Below are 10,889 nucleotides of genomic sequence, written 5' to 3'. Positions count from 1 at the left end.
TACCAGAGCATGTATATAACCCAAGCTTTTGCGAAACATGGGCGAATACGTCTATGAATGAATTTGTAGGAGGCATCCAGCGCAAAGTGGCTGTCAGATTGGAATCAGAATGGCTTCTCGCCAACGCCAAGTGTCAAAATGGCGCGGAAGGCCGACGACCACGGCGGCAGTGGCAGTCAGTGGCAGCACAAAAACACTAGCAACGACCTCTTGTGATTTCCTCCGCGGAGCTCGACAGCGCGCGCCAGGCAAAAAAGCGACGGGAGATGACAGTGGCGCCAGCGACTGTCACTGCCGAGGAGCCGAGCCAGCGACGACAGAGCATGAGGAGCGTGTGCGAACCATGGCGACGCCTGCCAACCATTAGCGAGTCCAGGCAAGCGCAGCGTGACACAAGGGCGTCATGGACAAAACACCCAGCACGCACCAGGGTTTCGGTCCCGCAACCACGCAAGGACGTCTTGCGGGTATCTGTACTTGAGGTCCGCGTAAGTCTGTGTTGTCGCGCTGCAATGACGATGACCCTACACTTGGTTACGTGCCGAACAAGCCTTCGCGCGTCCGTGTCGACCCATCGTCAAGCCAGTACAAACGCGTGAGCTTGTGATTGCCGAATGCCGCACCGGTAGCGACGGTCACATGGGGTGGACGCCTCAATACCGTCCCAGCCGATTTCAGGCTGCCCAAGTGCGGTATATGCAGTCTCTGGGGCTCTGATGCAGGTGGTTTGAGGCATCCCGGCCAGCCGCATCGCTTCCTTGCGGAAGCTGCGTTTGTTCACCCTGCAGAAGAAATGCGATGCACAAGTCTGAGTGGTGCAAGTTGCGTGGTTTTAGAGTACCTAAATCTTGGGCATTGGCGCTCTCTGATTGGTCGATGTGGCGACGTGCGAGTCCTTGTGTTGCAGCGCACGGTGATAGACGGTTGGTATGCAATGCAGTCAAAGTCCATGATTAATAATTGTCTATCGACGTGGGTGGTTGTCGTGGCCTTAGACCCTGCCGTTTATAATAATCTATATTTGCACTGTCGGTATCAATATAAAATGACCTGAAGTCAGAAAATCCCGATTAGCTCAGTTGGTAGAGCGCACGACTTTTAATCGTGTGGTCGCGGGTTCGAGCCCCGCATTGGGAGTTTCCAATCTTTTTAAATCCAACCATCGCACAAGTTTTTGCTCGACACACGGGACGCTTGGATGACATTCCAGTATCGTCGCATGCACCACCACAGTACTACTCCAACACACATTGTGCTTGTAAATATATATTTCGTCTTCCTTCTTCTCTCGATACTACACCTTGATACAACCTCACACGCGGTCGATCGCAGACACTGGCGTCGACGCGTGGGTGTACGACGGACTCTCGCTCACGCACGTCACGCGCGTCGCGTCGATAATATCGGCTTTTTCCTTGCTGGACACCGTCTCGGCATCCGTCGACCGACCAAAGCAGCAGCGCAGCGTCGCCCACGCAAACCCGGCGCAGAAAAGGACCGCGACCAGCACAAGAAACCATAGCGGGTACGCCACTCCGCTCGCCGTCATCGATGTGTCCGTTGCCATCTTCGTGTCGCGCCAAATGGAAAATGCTCCGACAGGATCTCGTGTCGGCTTTGTGGCCGATTCTTTGCATTCGATTGTGCCTGCGACAACCCACAACAAACAGCAAACAACTCATGCGTCTTCACAAACCATCGAAATATTGACGGCTGGCGACCACAAACGCAAGTTCCTCGTTGTCTCTGTGGACATTGGAGAAACAGTCGGCGCGTCACGTGACGACCCGACACGATACCGCGCTTTTGTATTCTCACGTAAAAGCTTCGTCGGCAACCATTTGCGCTGGATTTTTCGGTTGAAAAAAGAAAAAAGCAAGAGAAATGACGATCCCATCGCTGCCGACCGAGATGCGGGCGAGAGATGCTGCGTCGTTTGAGCCACCGGTTGTCGCTACCGTCCATCTCAACGTCATCTTGAATGCCACCATTGTGCTGGGCTTGGCCAGCGCTGTCGCGTTCGTCGTTCATCGCGTCCAGTGCTGTCTCCGCGTCCTTGTACATCGACACAGACTCGCTGTCGTACCGACAACGTTATCATTAACAACCCACAAGTGGTCGTTTTGACCTCGTACCTACATAGATGTACATTTGCCGAATCGACTACATACGATTTCATTGGATCCGTGTTATCGTACAACAATCAACGCGCTGTTCGTCGCTTGGCAGCTGCGCGCCAAATCAAGAGTTCTAGTCCGTCAAATTGTGTTGACACTTGCTCACTCCTAGACTAGTGCGCCATGCCGTGCCACTACCAATGGCTATCCAGGCCATATACCCTTTGATTCGATTCCGCGCTTCACTCGAATGGCAACCACGTGTTGCTACTCGCTGTGCTTTAATGGGGCAACTAGCGGGCATCCTTACCAAACTGGGTCGAATTCCTCGACCACTACCCACTACCGAACGGTGGTGGGACAGCATCGCCGCGATCAAACACGGTTAAATTTTGCTGTTTACACACTACACGTGGGCCGTCGGCCGTGATGGATGCCTGTAATGCAGTCACCAACTTATGCTAACTAGCTCCGTCGTTTAGCTTTCGAAATCGAACATGTGTTTATGCAAGGCATCACCTTTCTAACGTTCGAAGCCACCGAGGTCGTCCATTGACGGCTCATTCTTTGAGGTCGCGCGTCGACGCATGAGCCTACGAATGACCCGCCGACTGGACCACGGGCCAAGTGCGACGATGCAAGGCGGCCTTCTCGCGTTCGCCGGTGTCATTCTACTTGTGTTGCTGTGGGCGATCCTACTCATGTGTCGGTCATTTTGGAGGCACCGGCGCGCGCAAACTGCCTCGACCAAGATGCCGCCCGCGAGATTGGACCACGAGCTGCCTCCCATCATCGTCTGACGACACCAAGAAGGATCGGGCAACGACGCTCCAGAGTACTTGCGTGTGGTCGACGGACCGAAGAAGCGGGCTGCTATATTATGCATCACATGCGTAGACAGGACGAATGTTTTGTGGTAAATGCAATCAAATGCTGTTATTGACGCAGCCTTCGTGGAGATGGGAGCTGGACGTTGGGAGAGCTCGTTGGGTGGTGCAATGTGGCTATATATATGTGTCTATATATGGCAGATACCACAAATACCAATTTCAGCTATATCTCGGGCTGTACGACTCGCACGTCGACATGAGTTCGCGCATGATGCTCTCCAAAGTGTTTTGCAGCTGCATGCCAAGTTTGGGCTCTTTCGATTTTCAGCGTGATTGGGCCGACGCGCTGCCGAGCGCGCCGCACTCGCCGCACCGCATTGTATCGGATTGGTTGAAAATCTCTTAAATAAAGACCAATGGGTGAATAAACTCATCGTATTGTATTGCATAGTTGTATTCAGTTTACATGATTGTATTTCGCTTGCCAGGAATAGATGCAGGCTGCTGAAGACAGTGTTTGAATCCTGTTGAAACCAGCGTTTCACTGAATTTGGGTGCATTTAGTCCCAACCCCAAAATGTACCCCACGCGCGCCCGATAAAGTCCGGATGATAGCTGCACTCGCCCTATCGGCCCGCCGAATTTCGTTTGTAGTTTTATTGCATTGCAAATAATATCTTGAAAGTCGTATGCAATACAATCATTTTTTAAAATGTCGAGCGACCGGTCGAAGATCGCAGTCACTTCTGCATCAGTCGACCATGCTGGCGTGGCGCAAGACGTTGGTGCGGGCGCACTCGACGGCGGCGACGCTCCTGACGACGTCCGACTTTGTCGAGTTCGCCGTGCGCTGCCGCGTGTCCGAGCCGCTGGCCTTTACGCTACCGCTGCCCGGCAAGCCAGGCTTGACGAAGCTCAACCTCGAGACAGCGCCGACCTCGGCCTACGAGCGCGACTCGGTCGGCCACTTTATCTCGACGCTCAAGACGGTGCGCGCCGTTCGCCCAACCTTGGCGCCTCATGCGACGATGGCCATGTCATATAGGTCGACCCGACGCTAACGAGCGTGTCGCTGACGACATTAGATGGAGTCACGGTCGCCAAGACGGCGAGCCTCAAGGCGCTGGCACCGGTGCCGATGCTGCTGCGCCTCAACACGGCGACGCTCGCGCTCGAGAAGGAAGGCCTCGTCGACGACATTGACCAGATGACGGGCGAGACCGAGAGCGCAGCCTTTGGCACCGTCAAGCGCTACATTGAGCGCGACTCGCGCACGGCCGTACGCCGACGGCGCCATCCGTCGCTCGCTCACGCTGGATTGTATTGCATTAGATTCCGATCGACCAGTTTTACACCATGTGCAAGAACGTTGGCGCCGACGACTCGACGTCCAAGAAGTGGCTCGCCGAGTTCCAACGCCGCAACCTCGTGCTGCACTACGACCAGAGCAAGGACGATGCGCTGCGGTCGACCGTGATCCTGCGCCCCAACGTACGCTGCCGATGACAATCTGTCTTCACGACTGTGGACACTCTGCGTAGAAAGGCGAGAGCTTTGCGGCGTTCCAAGCGGCGCTCGACCCAGTCTTGTACAACCTCAAGCACGAGCGCATGGCGACCGAGAGTCAAATCCTCGACGCCCAAGAAGAGTGGCGCAAGGGTACTGCAATGCATGTGTTGAATCGACGCCCCTCAGTTCACGACGACTTAGTTGCGACGGTCGAGACGGAGCTCCGCAAGGCCGCGATGACCGCGCCCAACGTACAAAAGTTCCTCGGCCTTGGCTTCATCACGACCGTACGTTCGTACTGTTTGGTGCTGTAGTTACTTGACAGATTGATAGTTTTACGGCGGCCTCGCGTACACGGTCTGGGACGTCTACTCGTGGGACGTTATGGAGCCGATCACGTACTTTATTGGCTTCTCAGCGGTCCTTGCGTCGTCATTTTATCACACAATGACGACGCGCGAGTCGACGTACCCCAACATGTGGAACCGAGCGTACGAGAAGAAGCTCTCGGCGCTGGCCAAGGACAAAAAGTTTGACTTGCAGAAATCGCATGCGCTCCTTACGCAAATTGACGGGCTCAAGCTGGACGTCCAAGTCCTGCGGTACCTTCATACCCGATCGGATGCAGTCTTGACAATGAGAGGTGTAGGCTTCTTGAAGGCAAGACCGCGACGCCTGCCAAGGCGGCCAAGCCGACGACGGCCGCGTAACCAAACTGGGCTGGGTGTACTCTGTGTACGAACAACGATCGTGTTACCCCTACCCCGTGTTGGCCCCATCGTCGCCCTCGTGGTCGCTTCATTTGGCTAGTATGAGAGCAATGTCCAGGCTTACGCCTATGGTGAAGCAAGGGGAGCGCGCAGAATACTGGGTTTCGAGTCGCTCCTGTGGCTCGTCCATACGTGTTCCCGTTGCGCTAACTGTTGGTCTTTACAGCCGAACACATCGTGTTGATCTCCGCTCCTTTGACGCTGTCACACCGTGCTTTGGCCCCTGGCTCCAACAGGTTTGCAAGTTGGCCAATGCTGTGTGCTCTTGCTTCATCGCGTTCGTGGGCTTGGTGTGGTTGACGGCTCCTTTAGCGGTAGTAGGCGCTGCGACGCCATCAGCTATGCAGAGTGAATGGACCAATGAGAGAAACCTTCCCGCTAAATGTATCGCTACTACCTCTACTAGTGTCCACAAAGGAAGTGTGTACAAATACATGCAGACGTATATTTGTCGCCTGCAGCCACGACAACGGGCTCGACGGTGCGGAAGGTTGGATGCACCCGATCGCCTTCTTGCTGCTTGTCACGGTGGATATGTGGTCTTCGGACAGACACCTAGCAGTAATTGCAGCGGTCGAAGCACACGTTACACGGTTCTTTGGTACCCAAGGCAGAGCGCTCAACGGCAGCTCATTGCCCCCAAAATCCCTTGATGGACCACACGTCGTTAGCCTGGAAATGATTTCAAAGACTGCTGAGGTTGAACGTTGGCTGTTGTGGACGAATAGAGCTGTACGGTCATCATTGGCGCAATTTGGTCGTCGTGCTCGTTCGTTCGTTGTCGGATGCTGGCGGTACGAAGCGGTTGATTCCGACGGACGCCGTCTCTGACACAACTGGCTCGTGCCATCTGGCAACGGAACCAGATGTTGTCGGCGGAAAGACGACATCATATTTTGGGTATACGAATGCTTGCATCCAGTGCCACCGACGCGACCACATCGCACGACCGACGTCCCATGCCAGCGTCACCACGCCCGAAGGATCCTACCACCCCGTGGTGCCTCTATCCACTACCAATGCAGCGTGTCTGCCACGCCGCACGCCAGGCACCTGCACTCTATCTACTAAAGAATCCCTAGTGAAGAGCACGGCACCCCACGCATGACGGCTTGTCAACTGCAAGCCGGAGCGATCCAAACGCCGTTGGATACCTGGTTGGATACCTGGTTGGATACCAATTCTGTACCGCCGACATATCCAGTCCGTGTGAGACCTTGGTCGCGTACAGTAAATGGGTAGACGTACGTTGTCATCTTTACACTGTACAGGTACCTTCACGTGGTGTGGCAGAGCGAGCTGGCGAGCGATAGCAGCAGTAGACCACTGAAACTGTTCGCAGTGATTTTGCCGTTTGCAGTTTGCAGTTTGCAGCTTGCAGAGGTGGTTGCGCCAAAGGGACGGCGGACGCTGTTTGGTCGACACTCGGAGTATAGTGCACCACCGCACGTACGTCCCACCTTGTATCGAGTGCGTCACATCTGTCCAGTGCAGGCGGTATGACATACAGCACACGTTGGCAGGGGCCGTCCCGACTGGGCTGTCCCAAGCACCAGTTTTCATTTCTCCACGATGCGCGCAGCTGTGATCGCATCGTACCTCGGCCTTTTGGTCGCGTCCGCGGTCCACGGTGCCTGCTCAGCGTTTGACGAGAACACCGATTACCCGGGCAACGACATTGGCACGACCAACCAAGCCAAACCGGAAAACTGCTGCGCCGACTGCGCCGCCTTTAGCGGTTGCAAGGCGTACGTCTGGGTGCCACGGGACGGTGGCGTCTGCTTGCTCAAGAGCGAGGCCAGCGGCAAGTACCCGGCGCAAGGCGCCCGTGCCGCGACGCTTCTTACGTCCGCGCCGTCGCTCACGGGGTCCTGCCCGACGCCCGAGGCCAACACCGATTACCCCGGGAACGACCTCGGTCGCACTCAACGGGCGTCCATGGACCTCTGTTGCAACGACTGCGAGGCCACGAAGGGCTGCGCCCGCTACGTCTACTACAACGGCGACTGCATTCTCAAGTCGGCGGGTGGCACTAAGAGCTCGTTTCCCGGTGCGACCGCCGCGTCGTTTGTTCCCAAAGGGTCGACGCCCGCGCCGCCCGTAGCGCCGACATCGGCACCGGCAACTGGCAAGTGCTCGGCGTTCGAAGACAACACCGACTACCCCGGCAACGACCTTGGCACGACCTACCAAGCCAAGGCCGAGAACTGCTGCGCCGACTGCGCCGCTTTGAACGGTTGCAAGGCGTATGTGTGGGCGCCGCGGGACGGCGGAGTTTGCTTGCTCAAGAGCGCTAGCAGTGGCAAGTCCTACGCCGAGGGAGCTCGTGCCGCGACGATGGTCGTCTCCGTGCCACCGCTCACCGGCTCGTGCCCCGTTGTCGAGGCCAACACGGACTATACGGGCAACGACCTCGGGCGCACCCAGCGCGCATCCATCGACCTCTGCTGCAACGACTGCGAGGCGACCAAGGACTGTGCCCGTTTTGTCTACTACGGCGGCGAGTGCATTCTCAAGACCGGCGGCGGCACCAAGAGCTCGTTTCCCGGTGCAACCGCCGCGTCCTTTGTCCCGAAGGGCAGTGGCAACACCACGACGCCGGCACCGACGCCGGCGACCGACGGCACTTGCTCGGTGATCGAGGAAAACACCGACTACGTCGGCAACGACATTGGCACGACCAACCGCGCCAAGGCCGAAGACTGCTGCGCCGACTGTGTTGCCAACCCCGACTGCAAGGTCTACGTCTGGTCCCAAGGCGTGTGCATTCTTAAGAGTGCCAACACGGGCAAGACGTCGTCGCCGGGGGCCCGCGCCGCGACGGTCCGAGCGCGTATCCCGACGGCACCACCGATGGTCGGGTGTCCGGCGATCCAGGATGACGTCGACTACCCTGGCAACGATTTGACGACGACGTACCAAACGGCCGCCGAGTTTTGCTGCGCCGACTGCACTGGGACGCCCGGGTGCCGTGGGTTTGTCTGGAGTGCCATGTCGGGCGCCTGCCGCCTCAAGACCGCTGTCGGGTCGCCCGTCAAGTCTGTTGGTAACCGCGCGTCGATTCTTCCGCGCCTCAACACGGCCACGTGCTCGGACTTTCAAAACGACGTCGACTACCCCGGCAATGACATTGGTTCGACGAGCCGGGCGTCGGCCGCCGACTGCTGTGGGGACTGCGCCGAATTCAACGGGTGCACACTGTATGTGTGGTCCAACGACTTTGGTGGCACTTGCTACTTGAAGAGCGCCAAGTCCGACCCGTCGCCGTTCCCGGGTGCGAAAGCCGGTGTTTACACGCGGTCGGTGGCACCGGTGCCCGTCGTAACACCGGCGCCGGCACCGTCGGCCATCAAAACGAGCGTCTTTGGCTCGTACCCGTCGCCGTCGGTCGCGTTTGCGTACGTTCCCAACATGCAATGGATCCCGAGCTCCAAGCTCGAAGCCGGCGACATTGGCGACATTGACATTCTCAAGCCGTTCCCGCTGCCGTCGCCCGCCGAAATGATGGCGGCCCACGACGCCAAGCCCAAGCCGCTCCTCGAAGAAGGCACCAACACGCTCTACTTTCCGCTGGCGCAGTCGGTGGGCGAGTGCGCCGTCATGACGAGTTCGTCCGGGTACGCCTTCTTCACGTACGTTCCGTCGACGCAAATCTGCGTCGTCCACAACTTTGCGTCGCCGACAACGACGACGTTTGCCTTGTTCCCGACGCAGTCGCCCATGGTGCTCTCCCAAGCCGTGCCGCAAGACTTTCAACTCGGTGTCGACACCAACCCGTCGTCGACGCTCGCCGGCTGCCAAGCCGGGTGCAGCAGCCTCGCAGCGTGCGCAGCCGTGACGTACACCGACAAGACGTGCACGTTCTATGGCCCGGCGCCCGCCAAGCAAGCTGGTATCCTCGCCGGGTGGGTCTCGGACCCGATCTCGTGGAACGAAGTGCCCAACAGCATGCAGTACCTCACGATGCCGTCGCGGTCGTTGGATTTGACCAAGTACACGACGCAAGTGGCGACGACCGCCAAGACTGTCGGCGACTGCGCCTTGGCCGCACAGCAGAAGAAGCTACCGCTCTTCAGTTTCGAAATCAGTGCGAAGAAGTGTACGCTTGTCAAGGCCGCGAGTGCGGCGGCAACGACATCGACGCTGCTAGTCAACTACCCAGCGTCGCCGGTCGTTCTCTCAAGCGCGGCTTTTGCGACCGGGTTGACCAAGACGGCGGTGGCCAACATGGCGTCGGCGGCCGACTGCCACAAGGCCTGCGTCCCGTCAGCATCGGGCTGCCTTGGCACGACGTTTGACGCGGCCGCCAAGCGCTGCGAGCTCCTCATTCCGGCGTATGCACCAACCACGACGCTCGGCTGGATCGCCGCAAGCTCACTGCCCACCGGTGCGGTCTCGCCGTCGTCCGTGCACATGTATGTCAACGCGCACCAAGACGACCACGAGCTCTTCATGTCGGCCAACTTGTACGACAGCTTTGCGTCCACGTCCACCAAGATCGTCATGATCTACATGTCGGCGGGCGATGCCGGTGCGCGCGACGGGTGGTACCAGGCGCGCGAAGCTGGCACGTTGGCGTCGGCGCAGTCGTTTGTCAAGCTCTTTGGCCTCTACAATCCCGTACGCAAGACCGAGATCATGACGTTTTTGGGCCACCAGATCACCAAGGTGACGCTCGGGAACGCCGTCCACTACTTTTTGCGGCTGTCCGAAGACGGCATGTCGAATCTGCCGAACAACAAGGCTGCGTCGCCCATGGACCGTCCGAGCGAGTCGTATGCCAACGTCGCGGCGCTCCGGTCGGTGGTCGTCGGCCTCATGAAGTCTGAAGCCAAGGGCATTGGCAACGCTGTCGTCAACTCGCAGCAGTTTAAAGATGTCGACCACGTCTTGCATGCGATGGCCGGTCAAATTGTCTTTGATGGCGTCGCCGGTGACGCGACCTTGAGCAAGTGCTTGACGCAAAACTACTTTTGGGGCTACCAGCGCTGGCTCGACACGATCAACATGAAGGACCCGTCACTCTCGTCGCAGCGCAGTATGTGGTGGGCGCTGCACAAGGCCATCGTCAAGGTGTACCCCAACAACTCGCCGTGGTACGACCATTGCCAATCGCTCGGCCGCCAGTACTTGGCCCTCAACGTTGCCGGGTCCGGCAAGTGCTAAGACCAAATAATACTGTGTGACATCATTTCTTTGTACAAAATGTCGATTTTGGTAATGTGTGCTTTTTCTTTGCAAACGCAAATCGCTGGCCGTTCGTGCTTGGGATTTGACTCAGGGATCGCTCGCGACGACGTCGACCACGGTGGCCACACGATTGTGGCTGCACCTATGCGACAGACGTTGCATTTCTTCTTGACTGACGCATGAACCGTCCTAGGACTCTGACATCTGCAGATCCGCACGGTCAACGGTGAAAAGACTCAAGACGCGCGAGGTATGAGAAAATCACCACGACGCTCTCGTAGCCCAACCACACTCTCACCCGCCGGTTTTGCACTGCAAGAGCGCGCAGCTGTGATCGCATCGTACCTCGGCCTTTTGGTCGCGTCCGCGGTCCACGGCGCCTGCTCAGCGTTTGACGAGAACACCGACTACCCGGGCAACGACATTGGCACGACCAACCAAGCCAAACCGGAAAACTGCTGCGCCGACTGCGC

General features: G+C 57.7%; 3 protein-coding genes and 1 non-coding gene across 4 annotated transcripts; 3 read left to right on the top strand and 1 right to left on the bottom strand.

Annotated features, from left to right (window-relative positions):
* Positions 1-1,064: 1,064 nt before the first annotated feature.
* Positions 1,065-1,137, top strand: SDRG_13992. Its single transcript has one exon. It is a non-coding gene; the product is annotated as a tRNA-Lys (tRNA).
* Positions 1,138-1,312: 175 nt separating this feature from the next.
* Positions 1,313-1,567, bottom strand: SDRG_13991 (hypothetical protein; the record flags this gene model as incomplete). The annotated part of the gene is made up of 1 exon (XM_008620092.1): positions 1,313-1,567. One exon carries the CDS (start codon positions 1,565-1,567, stop codon positions 1,313-1,315), a length of 255 nt encoding a protein of 84 aa, XP_008618314.1.
* A 2,115-nt stretch (positions 1,568-3,682) lies between these two features.
* On the top strand, positions 3,683-5,218 carry SDRG_13990 (hypothetical protein). The gene is made up of 7 exons (XM_008620091.1): positions 3,683-3,936; positions 3,993-4,226; positions 4,280-4,438; positions 4,489-4,606; positions 4,658-4,743; positions 4,790-5,058; positions 5,106-5,218. The coding sequence occupies exons 1-7, from the start codon at positions 3,709-3,711 to the stop codon at positions 5,164-5,166; spliced, it is 1,155 nt and encodes a 384-aa protein (XP_008618313.1). The 5' UTR covers positions 3,683-3,708; the 3' UTR covers positions 5,167-5,218.
* A 1,531-nt stretch (positions 5,219-6,749) lies between these two features.
* SDRG_13989 (hypothetical protein) lies at positions 6,750-10,432 on the top strand. The gene has a single exon (XM_008620090.1). The coding sequence runs from the start codon at positions 6,799-6,801 to the stop codon at positions 10,390-10,392; it is 3,594 nt and encodes a 1,197-aa protein (XP_008618312.1). The 5' UTR covers positions 6,750-6,798; the 3' UTR covers positions 10,393-10,432.
* Positions 10,433-10,889: the final 457 nt, after the last annotated feature.

Source organism: Saprolegnia diclina, assembly GCF_000281045.1.
Source record: "Saprolegnia diclina VS20 unplaced genomic scaffold supercont1.65, whole genome shotgun sequence".
NCBI classification, from domain to species: Eukaryota; Oomycota; class Saprolegniomycetes; order Saprolegniales; family Saprolegniaceae; genus Saprolegnia; species Saprolegnia diclina.
This window is presented reverse-complemented; position numbering and strand designations above follow the sequence as displayed.

What these genes read in the sequence shown, in the direction of transcription:
- SDRG_13990 (XM_008620091.1), top strand. Translation starts at nt 3,709, where the DNA reads ATGCTGGCGTGGCGCAAGACGTTGGTGCGGGCGCACTCGACGGCGGCG. An exon ending in CCAAGAAGAGTGGCGCAAGG is followed by an intron (nt 4,607 to 4,657) that starts GTACTGCAATGC and finishes ACGACGACTTAG; the next exon opens with TTGCGACGGTCGAGACGGAG. An exon ending in CTGGACGTCCAAGTCCTGCG is followed by an intron (nt 5,059 to 5,105) that starts GTACCTTCATAC and finishes TGAGAGGTGTAG; the next exon opens with GCTTCTTGAAGGCAAGACCG.
- SDRG_13989 (XM_008620090.1), top strand. Translation starts at nt 6,799, where the DNA reads ATGCGCGCAGCTGTGATCGCATCGTACCTCGGCCTTTTGGTCGCGTCC.